Raw genomic sequence first — 21,081 nt, 5'->3', positions numbered from 1 at the left:
CATGCTTCACACTAAGGAAGGCTTCTACAAAAGCAGTGTGTAAATATCTAGGATGGTGATGTGGCGTAAGATATAATTTAAAGTAATCTCCAACGCTAACTAGCAACCACAGTGCTGTTCACCCTCTCGTTGCCCTCCCAGTTCAGCCTCTTGGGCTTACTGCTGTGTGCCTTTGCCATGCTTAGCCTTGACATTGTCTTTGACATGTCTGCTGCGTTTGGGCCACAGTCACATTCAGGCGTTTGCAGATGAGGATGAGGTTTCAAAGATGTTCTGAACCCTGGTGAGAGGAAATACATTTGGAGGAGGAACTTCTTTCACTGAATTGTTCCTGAATCCAGGTTGACATAAACTAGCAGGCAAACTCATTTGCAGAAACACTTCATAAACACAGCTGTGTTCTGGGGCGTGCAGTCCAGCTATCTTGTCTACAGAAACTGCTGCCCCCAGCAAAAGCATCCCCCCTCATTCTGCGTCGCCAAAGCTACATGTCTTGCTGACAGGTTGTTGTATTTTACCATATTTGAAGTCACAAATGCTGTGAAACTGTGTAGTACTGTATGTCACAAGATGCCAGGAAAATCAAGAAGCCCACATTTGTGACTGTGGGCAGCTGCTGTGTGGAATTCTTCTATCATCGTTAATCATCTCTTCCTTTGGTAGCTTGGGCTAGCTTATTCTGGTGTGACTGCTCATGCTTTTGCTTCTAGCTTGTTCTTGTGCTTATCGTAACTCAGCCTTCTGCTCCTAACTTACCTCTGTGTTTCTGTTGGGTCAAATTTCCCCGTGTGTACCAGTCCAGCTGGACTACAGAATTGTATTCCTAAATTTAAATAAAAGCAGCTTGAATTTAAAAGAAACAAGCAAACAAAAGCCACCCCAAAGGATACACTGGTCACAGAAGTGTGGCTGCAAGCCTGGTGAGACTTGGTGAATTCCCCTCTCCGCTTTTAGTAATTTGGAGGACTTGCAATCAGTGGTATGTCTTGGTACAAAGTTGCTTATTTACCTCCCAGTGCGGTGATCTAATGTGTGGACTGAAATTTCTGTCTAGTCATTCTAAACAAGGCAGTCTGGACTGCTAACTGACCTGGTACTGAGTTTGACTCCACCCTTGTTTCACAGGTGAAATTTAGGCAGGGATAAAAAGCAAAAATATGTTTTCCTGGGTAGCACAGGACTGAGGCTCTGGGGAGAGCAGCTTGTGCTGTGGCTCTGAGGAGTTTCAGCTTTAATATTTCATGAGTCTTCATGAATACAAACATCAGCCTTAATGAAATTTCTCCTCTATTTTTAATAAGCCATACAATTTGTCTCAAATCACTCTTGTACTTAAACAATGGAATAGATTATTTGTATTACAACATTGTTTTAATATGTTTTTATTGTGGGATTATATGCAGTAACTTTTAGAAGTACAGCTGTGTGAAGATGAGATCTAATTCCTAGTCCTTTTACTTCTATGCTGTAGTAAGCTTAAGCATGTAGTGAAAGCTTATATGGAAAAAAAAAAAAGATGTACCACAGCACGTGGATCTGATTTTCAAAAGAGCTCAGCAAGCAACAGCTCTATTGCAGCATTATAATGAAATAGGTAAATTTTCACGATTTTTTCTTACAAGTTTCCTTTTAAAACATCTGACTCTTGTAGAGAAAATCCTGCCTTTTAGCAGTATTTCAGAAGTAGTGTGTGATTAAATACTCTGTATTACAGTGTTTACCCAAAGCAAACAAATCAGAAGCGTATTCTTGCTAAGAGGCTGTGAAAGGTGATGCTGTTGATAGGTACTTGCCTTGTGAATGCCTTATCACATTTTTCAGTTAACAGATTTATTTTTATTAAGCAGATACAAATTCAGTCTTTTACTAAGACTTCATTTCTTTCACAGATCTAATTAAGTGCAGCTGAAGGATGTACATAAAAACTGTTTTGAGGGACGAATTCTTAATGGTAGTGGTATGTGAGTAAAGAAGTCTAAATGCCTTATGTATGAGCAACACACTTAACAGGAAACAAAGCCTTAAACCTCAGCAGATACAAAACCTGCAGTGGAATTAACAGGATGTGTCTGTATAGAAATACATACAAAAATTCTTTTTGACTTGTTTTATACAAACTGTATCCTTTCCTAAACCATTCATTGGTGTTTATGTTTAGCTCATTCTTCCTGTGCTGTTCTAAGGAAGGAAGAACAAGCGTGTTTTATGAATGCCAGACACATGTTTTAATAAAAGTTACTAACATGGACTGTGACTGTTGATGCGTACCATAGCGTACAAGGGGTTGCACAGCATATATTCCTGAGAACCTGTTCCTCTGAAAGGAAAGAATACTAAATAGCTCTCTGCATGGGCTCAGTGGCACTCTAGGATTAAGTGTGTGGGTAGTAAACTGAAGATAGTGGCAACAGCTACTGGTTTGTAAAGTGTTATGAGTTCTTATGGCAGTGTATGCGTAATCCTATGTTAAATTTGTTGGACAAGTTTACAAAAATTGTTTGAACCACCACCCTGCCTTTGCTTTTGCATATAAACTGTTGTAAACGGAAATGACTGGAAATCTTGGTTGAGTATATATTAAAAACAGTGATTTTCAATGGATTAGTATTTCAAAGACTAAGGCTTCAGCTGTAGTGTTCATAATATGAACTTGTAGTTCTTCATAATCATTATGATTTTGGATTAGTTTTAAGAATTTGTTATTTATTTTTAATCATCAAAGAGATGTTAACAATTTGGAAGCTCTGCTATCCCAGAATTAGGATGCTTTGTTCTTCAAGGAACTGGGTTCTCAACATGAGCATCTGAAAATTACGACAGATTTTCTGGATTTTAATCTTGAATGCTAGGCAGCCTGTAATGAGATACCCCCTTGCTTCTGATTTTGTGTAGCATGATTCTTGGTTAAATTAAAGTGATACCAAATTACCGTAATGTAAATAGGTTTGAAAAAATAGTGGGCAGAGAAGTTGCCATGCTTCTGTTTGCAACAGAAATCTTAGAAATTTCCTGTCTCTGTTTACTCTTTTTACTGTTCATTTTGGAAAGAAAGATTTATTTATTTATTTTGTTATTAAATAATGTTGACAGTAATGAACAACATAGTGTTGAATCAGTCTGAACTGTTTGCCTGGGGATGGGAGGTGAGGATGGTAAAAAATTGGAATACTACCTTTGGGCTTATTGGTTTTGATACACTGAATTCAATTTCTCTTTCATTTCATATAATTCCCATATGGTTTTGTAAGAGTCTTAAACTCAGGATCTCAATGTCTTAGGCACTGCAATTCTGCCTGAACCTAAACACTGATAAAATTGTGTTTTCACATAAGTCCCCAGAGAGTGATGATGGGGTGCACAGATTTGAAGTACAACTAGCCTATATCAACTCAAATGCTGTTCTTAACCATTGCTTTCTTCCCTAGCCTTCCTCCCACCCACCCCTTTATGAGAAAGACATTCTTGCTTGATTTTTGGAGGACTGGTGCAGGAGCCCAGCTCCTGGGGCATAAAAGCTGTGGGGTCACAATGGCGTTAGGAATTCCTCTGTGTGAACTTACGTATCTACATCCTGCCTGTGTCTGTGTCCATGCTCCTGCACCTAGGGGTTCTTGATAGTAGTATGGAGAGCCCACTTTGTGTGCTGGCTATTTTTAACCTTGTTCTGATACATCTTATTTTCTTTGGTAAGCTGTACTGGCTTCCCTTTCCACTTCAGAGCATAGTCACGTGCTATTTCAACTACATACTGCTCTTCTCCTCCTCCTACATCAGTTACTCTTTATAACCTGTGAGGTAATATGCAAAATTAATTTCTTATTCTTTGTGACATACTTCATCAGCCAGCCCTTGCTTTGCATTTCTTCCTGCTTTCTGATTGAGGCAGTTCTGAAGACTACATGATGATACTGCTGAAATTGATTAAAGTAATGCAGTCTTCGTTACAAGGCCAGTGTTTCTCAGATTTTCCCTTGGCAGCGTACTTGACTAGGTGTTTTTTGAGGCTTTCAATGGCAATGCCTTTCATACGTTTTTATAAACTTACACTGGTGTCCTAAAAAATCTTCAGAATTTCCATGTATATGGAGTGAACACTTAATAGACAGTAGTTACTCCTCTGGTACCATTGCCAAATGTAGAAGCCAACAGGAAGGAAGAAGGGAATGTACAGTTTGGGAGTTTGAGGACTGTAAATCTAAAGTAGTAATTAAGAAAAAAAAATTAAATAGGTAAATTTTCAAGAATGTCCTGTAGATGTGGACTGTGAATTGCTGATGCTCTTTATATATAAGGTTCAAAATGGGATGATTGTAGTATTTTTTTGTGCCATGTGCTTGAATAAATTTTGCTAGAATACATACATTAAATTTCAGTAAACAATTCAAAACACCTTAGATTTTAATAGACATTAAAGACTTAATGATTAAAGCATCAGAAAATATTCCTGATATATTGCTTTATTGAGCTTTCATTGATTGATTTTTGGGTGATTTTATCTTCTCTGCTTTTGACCTGAGGGAGAACCAACAATTTCTGAGATGTTTAAAGGAGAAAGTGGTAGATGAGTGATTGACTTTTCTTGAAACTTGAGTAAAATTTGGAGATGAGTGGGAGTTAGTAACTGGGAATATCTGGAAGTATGTATCTGTCATGAAAATTTTAAATAATTACTGTTATTTTGTGTGTCTGTGCATTGAAGGTATCCTGAATTAGCAACTGTGTGCAGAAATCCCAATACTCTAATTCTGTATCCTGGAGCTGAAGCAACCAATTTGGAAGAAGTTGCAGTGATGTCTTCTAGTCCATCTGTTATGATCATCATTGATGGAACATGGAGTCAGGCTAAAGATATATTTTATAAAAATTCTCTATTCCGGCTTCCCAAGCAGGTAAGTTAGAGTACGTAAAATAGAATTTTAAGTTTGTCTAATAGGTGCTTGCTGTCTGACTGGCCAGATTGGAGTGGTTTTGTAAGGATGAAAATTGTGGAAAACTTCCTCCTTAGCTGTAACCAGCTGAACATATTAGGAAAACTGGAACAATTTAATAAAACAACCTGTAAGATTGTTACAAACTGACCGTAAATACTCGGGGTTTTCACTGTGTCACCTGAAATGTGTTTTTATTTGTTTGGAGTTAAGGCATCTAAATTCTTAGTGAATCATTTTTCAAAACTGAAAACTGGTTTGTGTAGAAGATTTTTGCTTGTTACCTAAGGTGTTACAACATGTACAATGGAATAAGCATTCCCCTCCCCCCGGCCCCGGCCCCGGCCCCTGCCTAACTATTTTGTGTTATGGTAGTAGAAAAGCTGAAAGTGGAATTTTGCAACCTTTTATGAATATGTCACACTCTTTCCTGCATATTGATTTGTTTTCCACCATACTAAAAACTGTCTGACTTCTGACAATTGTTCCTTAGAATTTAAGCAGAACAAATACTGGCTACATGTGGTTTGGGGGTTTTGTTGGATTTTCTGGTTGCTTTATTTTGTTTTGTTTTCCTTAGCAACATCAACACCCACCCACCTGAACTGCTAATAAAGCTTAAGTGCGCGGTAGTTATACAATTACTACAGCTGTCACTGCCTTAGTGAAAATACCCTAGATTGTAGTACAATGATAATGACATTAGGGGACGTAGGTTCCTGTTGCTGCATTGTGAGTGGTATGATGCTACTTTTCAAGGAATTTTTTAGTGGATAATTGAGTGTGGCTTTGACATAAGAGTTTTGAAGGTAAAACTTGATCTTATGTGACTTAGCTGCTGTTGTTACTGAGTGTTTTTCTGCTGTTACTAGATTGAACTCATTTATATTTATGTTATATAAACACACCAGGTGGCATTTCTTTTTGTACTACAATGGTGTGTCAGAGTTAAATGCCCAAAGTACAGATTTGCTAGAAAAGCCTCTAATTTCACACACTAAAGTTTTGTATCTGCACTGTGTGTCATTCATAATCAACTTGTAAATCCAGAAGCTGGAAAATGTTATTGGTTGGATTCTTTATAAATCTTTGAAAGGAATTGTAACCTTTTGTTTTTGTATTTTTGTCATATGGTTGTCAGTGGAGCATGGAAAAACATGAAAAAGTTAATGTCATAAATTTAAATTTGTTTGGAAGTCAATTTGCTGTCTAAAGTTTAGTGCTGCCATTGCTTTTGGTTTCCTCTTGTGTTGGTTCTTACAACGACATTCTTGATTTTGCTCCTGACTAGCTCTCCTATGGTCATATTGGTAGGGAGCTGGAGTGTGGCAGAGCACACAGCTCCTGGAGGGGTGAAGGGCCTCTGGCTGTTTTGAAGGAAAAGATGTACACCTCCTTGAACCTATCAAATGCAATGAACACAGCTCTTGTGTAAATAACTGTCTTAACTCCAGTCTTTGTTCTGGTTCGTAACTAGTTTGCAGTTCCTCATGTATTATGCTTCTTTGAAACTTCTGGGAACTGCAAGCTTTTGGTGTGAATTCAAAAATACCCAAGTACTCTGAAGTATTTGTTTCCATTGGCTAGCTTGATTTGACTGTCCAAAATAACATGTAGGAGCGGTTTTGCTACAGATCAAAATAGGGCAGAATTTTGTCCTGATCGCTTGGGTTCTTGTAGATGGCATGATGCCCGTTAGATATTTTTACCCCTATATTGGTATAGTAATGTGTCTTGGAAGATTTTCAATATGTATAAAAAGTAGTGTCCACTGGGCAGTATAAACAAGGCTTTTGTTTCTACTTCTTAGGTATTTCCATAAGACTAGGATTTGTCCAGATGTGATTTGTTGACAAAGCTTCCATTTTCCTTCAGGGGCATTATGGAAAGTATTTTGTAGAAAGAAGTATTAATACCAACAGCTTTACTACTGAGAAAAATTCTCTTTATTGTCGGTTCACCTTTCGATTAGTGAAAAGTTGACTGTCTCTTCAGGAGGGGAGAGGAGGTGGCAATTTGTAAACTTAAAAATGAAAGCCTTATGACTGTTATGTTAGAATAGCCTAAATGGAGTGCTGTTAGTCAACATGCTGCTAATGCAGAAAAAAAGCTACAGTATGTCTTATAAGTAATTTGCTTTAGGGATTGAAATATGTTTTATATCAAATCTGGGAGTTGCTTTTAGTCTTTTACTATAGTATAGCAATTAGGTTATATTGGTGTAAATGAAAAGGAAGAGTAGATTCTAGGTTTTAGTCAGATTATTTTGGCCTTCAGAGGAAGATGGTGAAACAGATGGAATTTACATCTATGCACTTATGGGATGTATTTCAATTTAACTGCAACTTTATGAATAGATTTTATGGAATTTATTTCACTGCAGTCCATTGCAAATTCTGCAGAACATTTGTCATATGCTGAGACACCTGATGGTGGATACATGACATGCCTTTAAGTGAGAAAGTGTTGCCATTCATAATCTCTTTAGTTGTGCTCTACCAAATCTGCAGCAAAAGTGAAAAATCATGAATTCTGTAAACTGGCAATTCTCAATTGCAGAGTGTATTCCTGAGGTAGGAAAAGCAGGAGAAAATGCTTTTTTAAATCTAGTCACTTGGAGGGAGGGGTAGATAGATGAGGAAAATTGGTTGTCATTCTTGTCTGTTCCTTTTAAAACTTGCAAAAATAGTTTTACCTTTATTATCCAAAACCACTAATTATGTAATTGTTCCTGTCTTTTTGTGGCTTGGGGTTTTTGGTGGTAGTTTTTTTTCTCTCTCTTTTTTTTTTTTTTTTGTTTGGTTTGGTTTGGTTTAGGGTTTTTTTTGTGTTTTGTTTTTTTTTCCGGCCGAGATCTACATAGATAAGATCCAATGGCTGCAGATAAACTCCACCCCACTGTTCCACAACAGCCCTTTTCTATTGACTTGTACTGTGATTAGTGTACCTTTCCTGGAAGCTAACTTGAGGAGTAGTTTAGCTAATCTAGATGGCCTTCTGTTTTGCTTCCCTTCTCTTACATACTTGCTGCTGACAAAACTTCCTCTCAGTGGGTCATGTAAGACAGGTAGTTTCTGCAAAAGCTGGAACAAACAGAAGTGTATTGCACATTTTCTATTGCACTGGTCTTTTTGTCCAGTCATTTTAAAACTGCCTTAAGTTACTTATTTCTGTTGTGTGTAATTCAACTTTGTTTGAAGTTCATGTCACCTTCCTCTATATCATTTTGCTATGGTGCCTGGATTTTTTGGTAGTAATACTTGGCTCATTTCACTTTATTTCTTATTACTTAGATCTCTCTGCTTCACTCTTGCATATTATTGCTGAGAGAAATAAATCAGGAGCTAATGAGCTAGTGAAACAGTGGTTGATTACAACTGGTACCTGTTGAGAATAATCAAGAGAATTAAGTAACATGGGGTGAAGTCCTATTTCCATCTGGGAAAGATACTGGAAATAAAGTATTTTCCAGATACCTGCTTTAAACAACTTCATGCTGGAATTTTGTTTGTGTTATAGTTTCATTTTTCCTGTGAACCATGCTTTTCTTTAAATGGGTGTAAAGATGATAGTCAGTCATGCATAAACCAGCAGAATTCATCAAGTAATAAAAGATTAAAAGAGAGACAGTTGATCCAGTTTTGTCCAATAGTTCAACAGTTCTTTTAAGCTCAAAACTGCACTGTTCCAAAGAATGAAATTTTATATATTTGTAATGTAAATGTAGGGGCATAAAAAGAATCTGTATTATGTGTAGAACTAAAAGATTTGTTTTAACCTGCCAAGCATAGTGTTGGGTAAACAAGGTGCAGAAAATGAATAATACTTCAGAATAAGTTTTCTTCTTACTAAATCTTCTGTATTACAAATAAATTAATTTGGTCGCACTGATGTAACTGGAATGTCACCTGAGGTGCCTGTCAGAAACACCTGACAAGAAACATAACATATGAAAAACATTCATCCTGCTGACTTACTAGTCATCCAAATTCTGCCTCACCTATTTCTGATTGCAGCAAGGGTCTGAGAGGACAGAATTGAAGTCACTTATCTAGTCTGTACATAGTCATTCTGGAAGAACTCAATGTTAAAAATAAAATCCTTAAAATTCTTCTATTTTCAAAATCTAAGTGGCTTCAACCTTCTAGTCAGAAGTACATAATGTTCTATTAGGCCTTTTGGATTATATGACTGATTTGATCATACAGCAAGAATGAAAGGATACAAGAGGTCCATAGAAATTCTGAAAGCTATCAGGTCTCCGATACTCAGGCCTTGCCATGTTGTTTGAGAATTTACTGTGTTCCTTTCAGACTTTCTGATACATTTTATAATTAACTTCTTCAGTTCTCCATGCAGGACCACTTCTGCAATGCTTTTTTTTTTTTTTTTTTTTTTTTTGTCTTTCACAGGGGACCAGAAGTCTGCTTTATTAGAATCATAGAATCACCCAGGTTGGCAGGGACCTCAAAAAATGCATCTGGTCTGCCCTTTTGTGGGAAGGGAAGCCTGGATGAGATTACCTAGCAACTTGTCTGGTCACATCTTGCAAACCTCCAGTGATGGGGACTCCACCATGTCCCTGGGGAGGTTATTCCAATGACTGATTTTTCTCACTGTAAAAAATGTTCTTATATTGACATGAAACCCCTCCCATTGCAACTTTTTTTTTTGTTGCCTGTTGTTGTCTCCATGTGGCTCCCTGTGAAGAGAGAACCTCTGTCCTCTCTGTAGCTGTCCTTTAAATACTGGAATACTGTGATGAGGTCCCCCTGAGCCTTCTCCAGGGAGAAGAGACAAGAAGTATTGCAGTGCTAGATGAGATAATAGTCAAATATTGAATATGATGCACCCTCCAAGACTGAAGAGACTGCAACGTTTAATTCCATTTTCAAGTGTTGACACTTTGAGTCTTAGAATTATATCTGCAGTACACTTGAGAGGGTTGTTTTCCTGATTGTGCATATGTTCTTAAGACAGTTTTGAAGAAATTGCTTTAAACTAGTCAGTCTTATATAAATCTCAGTAGCAATCTTACCACAGCAGTGGGTGGTCACAGCATGTGCTGTTTAAGTGTGGTTATGATCCTGGTAAATGGTGGCTTAAACCAGTGCTATCAAGTACTAACTGAATTGAACCTAGCTGTGTAAATTCTTGTATGGCCTGAGCATTTACTGAAAGTCAAAGGAATGTGGACTAAGCACATCTGTATTTTGGCATTTTACCTGCTTAAATTTTTTTAGGCCTTGTAGTGGAGTGTAAAGTGTTAATTAGTATCCCTGAGGCTTTTAAAATGTTTGCTCTATTAAAATATGGACAGAAAAATTATGGATCGTTTAACATATAAATGATTCTTCTAGAAGCCTAATGAAAAATGGAATTGAAAAAGACTTTGTAGTAGTAGGATGAGTAAAAATAGTGTAATGAAAGTAAAGTAAGATACTATGCCAAGAAACTTTTGGAAAAGTGAGCAGTAGTACTGACTATGCTGCATGAAAAGTTTTTCACTTTTTGAGATAGTACCCACTAAGTGGTGATAGAGATGAGCTTCAATATTCAAAACTGAAATATTAAACAATTGCTGGATATTCTTTCCTGATAATGGCTGATACTTATGCTTGTCCCTACATATCTGTCTGATTACATATTTTTTTTAAAGCAATTATAGAACGTAACAATATTTATTTGTTAAAGACTATGAATTGCTTTTTAAGGGTGGAATGATATTAATGATAAAATGGCAAGCAGGGAGAGGCTGTTAGTGTTTTATGTGCTTAGAATTCATATTCTGAGAAAGTCCAATTAGAATTGATACTCTTCTTAAGCCTTCTTATTTGGTTCTGTGATTTTGAGTGAAATGTGTTTTTCCAATATTTTAACAATTTAGTAAGAACTACTGATATTTAATAAGTATTTAAAAAAATCTAGTAAAACCCAGTTTATTACTTTAGGTTTCACTAAGATATTAAAATGTATCTGTGTACTACAGGAAATTAAAAAACTGTGCTGTTGCAAAAAAATATGCTCATACTGTAGGAAGTTATTGCACCAGAAAGACTAGGTATAAATTAAATTTATATGTGAAATTGTAGAAACTTAACTTCCTCGTAAGTTTTCTGGTTTTTAAAAAGTTTTGTTTCTAGAACATTTTACAGATGTAGGAGCAAAGGTAATTGTGATGATATTAATCTGGAGCCCATGAACACGAACATGGGTAAAACATGATAGCCTTGGAAGTTTAAGAGTCAGTCTTTCAGATGCTAGCTGCTAACAGGTATTATGTACCCACACTCCTTGCAGTGTGCACCTATGGAGAGGGTTTAAGATATGAAAAAGTGAGCTGTTGGGTATGATTTACCACTGGAGTGAGTCACAGACTTTCTGAGAAAGTTCTGAGGCATTGAGTTAGGAAGCAATGATACAAAAGATCATACTCTATTCTCTTGGGGAAAAATATGAGTAGACTGCAGGAATACCAAAACCATTCCTAGGAGATTTGCTTCTTTGTGCATACTTTAATACTGCATTGCATGGATCACAGCCTTTAACACTTGGAGTTACAGCCTGTCTGAATTAACACTCTGTACTTTTTATCTGATTTTTTTTTAAAAGAAAAAATATTCTACTGTCTTTTCTTTTGATTGGAATTGCATTGCAACTCTTGTTTTAAAGGGTTTAAATTCTTAGTGCAAATGAAAAAACAGTGACTCTTGAAGTATTAAGTTAAAAGCGTATTAAAGTATTTTTTTAAACTGTGATGGATAGTTTGGTTATTACTAAATGTACCAGAGCCAAATTCAATGTTTGATTTGATTTTAGTTGATTTTTCTTTGATAATTGCTATTAATCAATTCATGTGGTGCTGTTTTAATGACATTGTTGGAGTTCTCAAATGCAGAAATAGGTTCCTGCAGGGGGAAAAAAAATCAAAATTCCCATGTTGAAGTGTGACCTAACTGGCTTTAGTCTCTTAGATCAAGTTTAAAGGTTATGTTTGGTGGTTTGAGTGTTATTTGTGTTATTTCAGTTTTGCTTGTGCTGTCCTAGTAGTAGAGTGCTAAGTCAGGAAGTAGTCATCTATGAGACAGGTAGTGCTCAATGAAGACACAAGTTGAGCATGGAGCTGTGCAAAGGTTACATTTAAAGTGCTATGTACACAACTGTGTATTAAACTAAGTTTGGTCATTTTGTGCTGAGATGAACTAGAGACACTTGTGCAATCCGTTATAAATTCTAAGTAGTTAAAATCAGCAGTCAGATGGTAAAAGTTTACAATAAAACTGTCTGTAAGCAAACACCAGCACTCTTACAGATTAAATTTTGTTCACCCTCTGACTGTGTTCTTTTCATCTTTCTCATTGAGCTAGGCAGCATGGGCAGCACCGTAGGGGTTTTTTGTCTTTTTCCTATTCCTATGTTATTTCCTGTTTTCTTACATTATAGTTCATATTTAAATACTTTCTAAATGTCCTCTGTCTGAATAGAGTTTTTATTTCATTTTTGAGACTTTGGGTTGATAATGCAGTTTTGAAAGATTAAAATGAGTAGACTGTCATTATGTTTGGAATTTAAGAAGGCGGGGGTTTGTCCCACAAAGAGAATGAGGTAGATAATGACAAGATCCAAAGAAAGAGGCTTTTAAAAGAAAAGAGTATATGATTCCTGCAGATATTGTCAGTAAATGAAAAAGAAACCATTATAACTAAAATTTTTCAACAAATGGTGATTTGAGCTTTTACTCAATGTTCTGTAGGTAGAAAAGAGCTGTTTTGGTAATGAAGCGATTAGCAATTCTTAATTGCAAGGTATACTACAAAGACAAAATAAATTGGAGGCATTAGAAGATCACATTTAAATGTGCTACTTTGCAACTTCACTGATTTTGGGTAACACAAACTTCTATATTGAATGGATTTAAAGATACTATAGGATATTTTAATAAATTGTATTGTTTTAAATTAGTATTAAAATCTTAAGCTTTTTAATAAGAAGCTCTTTTAAGCAACAGCTCAGTCAACAGAGCTTTTTTCTTTGAAGAGAACCATTGAAGAAATTTCAAATAAGCTCTTCTGGAAGGTTTCAGAGGAAATCTATTTACAGTTCTAACATTTTCAACTTTATCAGAAAGATTTAAATGTATGTCTTGATCCAGAATCTTTCTTACTATCTGGAATTTTTACAAATGACAAAGCATGAGCTTGAACAAACTTCATAGCAGAAACTTATGAGATGTATGACTTAAGGTGACTTTTATAGTTTTTAATATGATTACATTGATTATGTCTTGTACTCCATGAGTTGGCACCCTCTAGAGAAGCACATTATCCCAGGATGTTTTGCGTAGCCACAACTGAGGAAGAGGCCTCAAGCATTAAAGTATGCACTGCAGGCTTTCTTGCAACAGCTGTTGTGGTTTGCAAAGGTGATACAGAAGAAAGTATTCCGTTAACTTGGAGCAGTGGATGCAATTAGTTCAGAGGGAAGACGGAGCTGGTTTGCACAGCAGGCATGCTTGGCACTGTTAGGCTGGTGGTATATTGTACAAAGCAATCACAGAGCACTGTGGGTGAAGCTGCTTCTGTTTATGAGGGGATAAGCATAGCATAGTGGGAACAGATGGCCAAAAAAAAAAATTGCCCTTCTACTCCTTCAACAACAAAAATAGGTTGAAAAAACTAACCTAGTGACAAGCACACATACAAACATGTAGGCAAGCTATCCCAAGTACTTTGTCTCATCAGAAGTGGGTAATACTTGAATCAGTTTTATTTATGTATAAGGGTTTTTGGGCCACTGTTGTGAATGCAAGCATCTGCTATCCAGAACCTGAATGGATTATTTCTATCACTTGATATTTTTATTTGATTTTTTAAAGAGCCAGTTAAAATTTCCTTGGAATTATTATGTTTGTGCAGTACAGTTGTAGAAAAAAAGCATTATACATTCCCTAAAATCTTGCAAAGTGCTACAGTCTTGATTTGGAGCATTGTGAGAGAGGGGAGAGGAGAGGGTAGGAATTCATATACTAGTGATCAGGTATCAAAAAGTTATTTAAACTGAATGTAAAATCATGTATGAAAACTGGCACTGTTTCCTTGTAATTTTAAGCTGACATCCATCTAGCCAACAGTCAAGAGAAATATGATCACAGACAGTCAAGAAACGGGCATAAATTGTAGTCCACTTTTAATTATTTTACTTCCTGCATTGTTATGTGTAACATTTATACCTAGTAATCTGATTTCTTGGCATTATGTAGTCACAAAATACTTTCTGAGCATCTCATAAGAGCATAGTACATTTTCATTAAGTTAGAGTATTCCAGTCACAATGTAGGCATTTGCACAGGTTGTATAACTTTTTACTTTAGCTTAATTCACTGTAAGTCTGAACGGTGTGCCTGGCTTGTGCATGACTGGGCACAGTTTGAGGCTGGCGGTAGCTTCGTACACACTTTGAGTGTATAATTCTTTGTTGATGCACTCCTGCTACTTAATGGGCATAATAATGTCAGCAGCATAATGCCAACAAATCATCCTGTCTATTTATACATTCATCACAGCATTGCTGTTATTCAAATATTCAACACCTCATTTTCTTTTCCCATCATGCCTTCACAATTTCTGACACATCTATTTTGTTTTCCTTATACTTCCTTTGTTATATGAAAATTGGTATCATCAGCTAAAATCTGGTTTCTTACAGCAAATTTTTAACCCTTGAGGTTTACCGTTCAGTTTGCACTCTGTACTTCAATCTGTTTGACTAGGGGTGAGCATTTGCGAGGATATGCTGGTACCAATCCAAAGACTAGTCCTCAAATGAGTTGATATTTTGATATCTGAATTAAGATTATGCTTGTGATCTCTCTTGCTGTTCCCCTCTCACCCTCCTCACCCTTTTATCCCTGAGATGGGATTTATTTTCTTAACAAGCTTCCTTGGAGACCAGGATTTGACTTTAAGACTTTCAACAGATCTGCGTTCAGTCTTGCTTGAGCTTTTAAAAAATAAGAGGTAGCTTAGAAGTCAGGAAATCATCAGTAAACTTAACTAGTAAGTAATTTAACAGTTACAAATTTGTGTATTTCTTCTCCTGCACGAGGAGTGAGAGTACCAAACTCCCGCTTGAGAATATATGGCGGAAGCATCCAGAAATGACAAGAATGTATGTGTACAGACTTTTTTTATTCAGAGGTTTTGGCAAATGCTGTCCACAGTAATTTTAGTATTTTGAGGTTTTGAAGGCTAGAGTTTTTGATCAGTCTTGAGAGCATCTATTTGCAATAATCTGTGGAGAAGAGCGACCTTTACTAATCAGAAGTTATTTTGACTCATACAAATGAAACTCTCTAAATGAACATTTTTAATGAGAACCATGTTATTTAAAATCATAGTTATCATTTTGTTGTTCTAGACACCTGTCAATACTTAGCACAGAAATATCTGTGTGTTAGACATCATGATGTGTATATAATGACATGCAGCCCCTTCTAAGGAGGCAGTCATTCCTACAAATGCTTCAAATTTTCAGAACACTTGATTCGAACGAAGTTCTTGAAAGGAGGATGAAGTATCACAGAATGACCTTTTGGCCACAAAATTTATGTTCAGCTCTAGAATCATCAGTTCTCTGGGGACAATCATGCCTCATTGCCATCTCACCTAGTCAGCAGTGAAAACTTGGAGAGTGCGGGCATCAGGAAATCTGAACATCTCCAACGGTCTAAAATTGTCAACAGATCTTGATAATTCCTTTAGTACTGTAGAGGAATGAAGCTGCGTTAATTATCATTGATAATATACAGCTGTGGGCTGGCTTCAGGGGTGGTGGGTTGGCTGATGTAGACAAGATGCAGCTGTGGCTGGTTCTGTTAAGGGGTTGGGCATCCAGTGAAGAGAGAGCAGCCAAGGAGGAGAGTGGGGGAAGCAGAGAGAGGGAGAGTGTGCCTGGGATGAGGGAGACTAGGAGAAGGCAGCAGAGGGACTGGCATGAGGGGTGTGTTGGTATGAGATGGTAAAAGACCTTGTTGCAGCTGTCCAGTTTGGAGAGTGCTGTGATATAGTACTGCATGTTATTGACTGTGTTTCTGCTTATCCTTCCACATATCAAAGGAGGCTGCAGTAATACCTGTACCAAATAAATTAATGGAAAAGATGATAAAGAGTAGAACTAGAAGGTTCATGGATAAATATGCAGTATTAGGCTAGCCCAATGCAGCTGTTGAAAACAGATGACATATCTCACAAGTTTTCTGCAGCTCTTTACCCACCTTCTTCATGGCTCCTTCAGAAGCAGGCTGACTGAAGCAGTGTGTGGAGGCTACTTTTCACAGGTGCCCTCATTAAATACCTTGAATAAAAGGACTCATGAGAAGAAAAACTGTGTCATGTAACAAGTAGTAAACAGGTCTGTTTAAGCAGTAACTGGTAGTGATTGTAATTTTATTTTATGGTTTGTAGAGCTGTCCTCAGTGGAGCCCCCAGTGAATCCTGCTGTTCAGCATATTCTGAAGTAATGCAAAGGAGGATTTACTAGTTAAGTGATAAAATTTCGTCATGACATTAAGTTATTTAGAGTGGTAATGAGAAGGGACAGCTGTGAAAAGTTGAAAGACTATGAAGCTCAGTAACTGGACGTTAACATAGCATAGGAAATTCAGTGTAGATAAATGGTAATAAAAGCATACACCAAATGTTATTCTAATTTTACTTTTTTTTTTTAAAAAAAAAGCTTTTAATTGGACACTCATCAACAGTGAGATTTTGGGATTATAATGACAAGTTCCGTGAAAACCTCAGTTCAGTGCCCAAGAGCATTGAAAAATTACGCTTAATGTTAGATGCACATCTGCTTGCTTGCATGCATGCTGTCTCTTTCAGGCCCACAACCCTCCTGTGGGCCTGAAAAACCCCTACAAAAATTCACAAACAGAAGAGGTTCGAACAAAGTGAACAAATGATCAAAGTATGGGATGAGTTGTATATAAGAAACAACAAAAGTGGGCTGCTCTTTAGCTGGAAAGACAACTGGTCCAGCATGATAAAGATTTGTAAATGTGTAAGTGACACACAGAGCGAATATGGACCAATTGTTGGCTATTCTTGCCAACACATGAAATAAAAGGCATCAGAAGAAATGAGTAGTGGGAAATTCAGATGAAAAAATGGTAGTTCTTCACACGTGTATCAAAGCAGTGGAGTTCTTTATAGTTGGGTTTTGTGTATTTTTGAAGATCAGAAAGTAATTGGACAAAATCATGGAAGAAAAATCTGTCAAGGATTAAATTGTTATTAAATGCCAAGGGGTCACTTCCAGCATGTGATGTCCCTGAGTTGCTGGAGGCTAGCAAAACATCCAGAGGAAGTACTTCTATGTGTACTTTATTGTAGGCTTCCACTGTTTATGTTGTTTTTGTCCCATTGGGGAGAGATGTAAACCCATACTTGGCAATATTCTGTTGCCCCATACCTCCCCCAAAGGAGGAAGCAAAAAGAATAAATTAGGTATAAAGATTAAATAATGTGGGGGACACTGAGCCAGGAACAGATTGACACTGAGGCCCTGAAACTTGACAGGGCCATAAGTGGGTGGTGGCAATGTAAATAAGAAATAGCAACTGATGTTGAGAACAGTATAGCCCAAACCTCAAGAGAGAGGAAAGACAAGAAGTCATTTTTCCAAGGGTCTCCAATCACATAATTTCGCCATGCTAATAGAACTACTGTTGGATCTTCCAATATTAAAACTTGTTAAAACTGAGAATCTATTGTCCTTTTTTGTTTGTTTTCTTGAGGTATTTTCTGCACAGTAATGCTCGTGTCTCTTCTGCAAATTCACTAATTTACATGCACCTTCTGTCTTTTGTTTTATTGTTGTCTTTATACATGTTTGATATAAAGTACTTCTAAGAAGACAGAAAAAAGTTCTTTTTTGTTTCCTATCTGTACAACTACTTCTGACTTTTCTTAATCAGGCTTTCTTTTTATTTAACCTTCTCAATGGTCTTTTGTGTTACTGGTCTGCTGTGGTTTTGTTTTGTGTTGGTTTGTTGGGGTTTTTTGGGGGGTGATGGGATGGGGTGGTTTGTTGTGTTTAATTTGTTTGTTTGTGTTTGACTACTGGACTATTTGATCTAAAAAGTCACTTCTGTGATTTCCCAGATTCTGTACTTGATCACATTCCTCTTTTTATTTTAGATTTCCACTCCAGTGCAAGCTATGTTTTCCCATCTCTCCCCATATCACTTTATTTTTAAAGTAACTATTTCTTTGATTAAAGTCTTTTATCTTCTTCTGTGAGAAAGCTGAGGCAAACTTTTTTTGACCTCACCACCATTCCTAAGGCCAAAATCTTTTATAGAAACTATTTTGTTGCAGATTTTTTTAATGAAAGTTCCTGCTATTGATAAAGGCGCTTTGCAGCCATTCTGGAAGAGTGGTGGTTCAGCAGGGTTAATTATAAATCAAGGGGACAACTAGCACTCAGCATTTAATAAGAAAAATTAGGACCAAAGTTTGTTTCTGTTATTCATATGACAAATCAGTTACGTTTATTTAAGTTGCGTTTACTTAGTGTTTTACTGAGCAAATAAAGGATGGCAGAATTTGGTCCTTGCTTTAAAATTTCATTCCACAGTCTTTCTCATACCACTGAGCAATTACTAAATATTTGTGTAAGAAACTGCTCAATAGTGTAACTAGTTGCTTTCTTGCAGTCCTTGAGCTTGCAGACTTGGGCATTTGATAGTAGTTCTTGCATTCAGTTAAAAAAATATTCTCATTTAAAGGCAGAACCCAAGTATCTAACCACATTGTCTGAGTACATTTTGGAATTCACATACACGCAAGGCAGTATTTCAGATACAGAATCAGATTTGGAATTGTTAAATTGACATGTCCTTAGGCAATACCTTTGTGGATGAGATACTTTCTGCTTTGAAGTCCCTTCACCAAAGAGACATGGAACACTTCTTTACTATGAATTTAAGAAAAGGAAAAAAAAATATTTGTAGTTCCAGTGCAGAAATCCTAGATTTTATGCCTTTTGAAGTTAACTAGAAGTGGAACTTCAATTAGTTGACATTCTGTTAAATAGTAGTAAATAAATGTGGTGGTAGGTTTTATGCAAGACTCTCAACATGCAGTCTTTCTAGACTTACTTCCATGACATGTAATGTTACCCTGTCCAAAATTTATTTGTGCTTGAGTCCATTCCAGCTGAGTGATCTCTTTATCCCACTCAGCTATAAATCTTACCTGTTTGTATTTTACAGCATTGGCAACTAGTTTGAGGTCTTATACAACATATACAAAAATTTCTCTTGCTAATCCTGAAATAGATTTTTTTTTTTTCTGATGAGGCAGGCATGCAGATACAGCAACAGCTCCTAGTTTGTTTTGCCAAAGGCGGGTGGGGGTGGGGGCGGTGGGGTGGGGTGTGCGGGGGAAGATGTGATTAACTCCTGAACCGCAAGACAAAATTCTTGTTACCTAAAAACAGGGGATCAGTTTTTACATTGCCTATAAGCTTCCAGAGATTGCTTTCTGTCCAAAAGAGCTCATTGTTTTGAAGTGAGAGGGAGACAGTGTCACTTCATAGACTGGGAAAAGGAATGATACAGAGCATAAGGGATTTCTGCAAGGTCAAAAGTGAGCAGGGGAGTTGATAAAATGGATCGAAGAACTTTGTAAATCTTCTGTGTTATCCATCTGTCAATTCATACAACTGTCAGTTTCATTGTTTGCAATTAGTTAAGCATTTGTATTTTTACAGTAGCAGTTATTACAGATATACATATAACTGTGAGTGAAATATATAAATTCAGAGTTGAAATGCTGAAGTTCCTTGGGCAGGAAGTGCTTACAGTTTGAAAAAGTAGGTGACTAGCACCGGTAGCTTCTTTCTTTAGTTAATATGAAAAATTATATATGGGGAATTTTGTTTTTATTACAGCAGATTTTTGTAAGTCATAACAGACAGGTGCGTATGGGAGCAAAAACAAAAAACTGTTTATTCCATGATCTGTCATTGTCTAGAAGGCTTTGTTATCTTGGAAAAATAATTTCAACTTTTCTTAATACAGATTTCTTCATTAAAATACAGACTGCCTCACTAGTAAAAGAAATTTCTGATAATTTAATCTCAGAAAAAAATACAATGGATTTTAAAATAGTTTCCAATGGATTTTAAAATAGTTTCCAACTTCATTTCAATAACTGTGGTGTGAACTGTAGGTGGAGTGCCATGGATTTATTTTACATAACTGTTCTACATCTATACAGAATTTTTTTTTAATAATTACTTTTAAATTTTTACCATGTAAATAACTGGGAAAATGCAATTAATTGGATCTTCCTACAAGGCTGAAGAAGAATAAAATCCTCCCCACATCGCAGGTTCTAGTATATGAAGCACGAGTCACACGTGCTTCAGCTTTTGCAAAACTGTTAAACTGAAGATTAGGTGGGAGACAATGTTTCTTCCAAGTATTGTGGGGAGTACTGTGTAGTCATGCTTTCTAATGCAGGGTTGGACCTTTTGCACAACGCTTGATGATCTACAGACAGGAGAATTGTTCTCATTCTTTTGGTGCTGCACTCTGTGGCTAAATTAAGGAGAGGAGACAAACTGCCTTTAAAATAGCCATTAAGAGTGAGCTGGAGCCACACTGTTAGCTAATGCCATTAAACAAGTTTTGAGAAGAACACAGCTGCAGGAAGCAGAACCCTGCTGTGCTGTTTCATTACTGCTGGGGTTGTATGGGTGGGCTTACTTTATTTGTAGCATTACTTTTGTAAGTTTTTCAGGTTTGAATACTATCCTGCTACACCAGAGGTAGGCCTATTTTCTACAGGTCTGATTTCCCTCTTCCTTTGCAGTCCCAGCATTTCAACCTATTTGTATTATCACCTTTTCTGCTGTCACCTCTCATTTGTATAATTTTATTGCCAGCTTTGTTGTGGCCAAAGCCGCTTTACTGATTTTGGTGTAATTTCAAGAAATCTAACTTATTGTCAATAAACACACTTCCAATTACTGATTCTGGTAATAGGCAAAAATGCATTTAAGAAGGCTGTCCTTGTCCCTGTGAAACATCTCCTCCCCATTTGTTCTCTAGTCCCCTCACTGCACACTGCACTTGACCCCTCCA

At 36.7% G+C, this 21,081-nt stretch overlaps 1 protein-coding gene across 1 annotated transcript in view; it reads left to right on the top strand.

The window, feature by feature from the left end:
• Nucleotides 1-21,081, top strand: part of DTWD2 (DTW domain containing 2) — a 98,832-nt gene that overhangs the window by 55,411 nt on the left and 22,340 nt on the right. Inside the window, exon 4 of the mRNA XM_055791330.1 lies at nt 4,700-4,889. Coding sequence (XP_055647305.1) covers nt 4,700-4,889 — 190 coding nt within the window. The remainder of the gene's footprint in view (nt 1-4,699; nt 4,890-21,081) is intronic.

Source organism: Falco peregrinus, chromosome Z, assembly GCF_023634155.1.
Source record: "Falco peregrinus isolate bFalPer1 chromosome Z, bFalPer1.pri, whole genome shotgun sequence".
NCBI lineage: Eukaryota > Metazoa > Chordata > Aves > Falconiformes > Falconidae > Falco > Falco peregrinus.
This window is presented reverse-complemented; position numbering and strand designations above follow the sequence as displayed.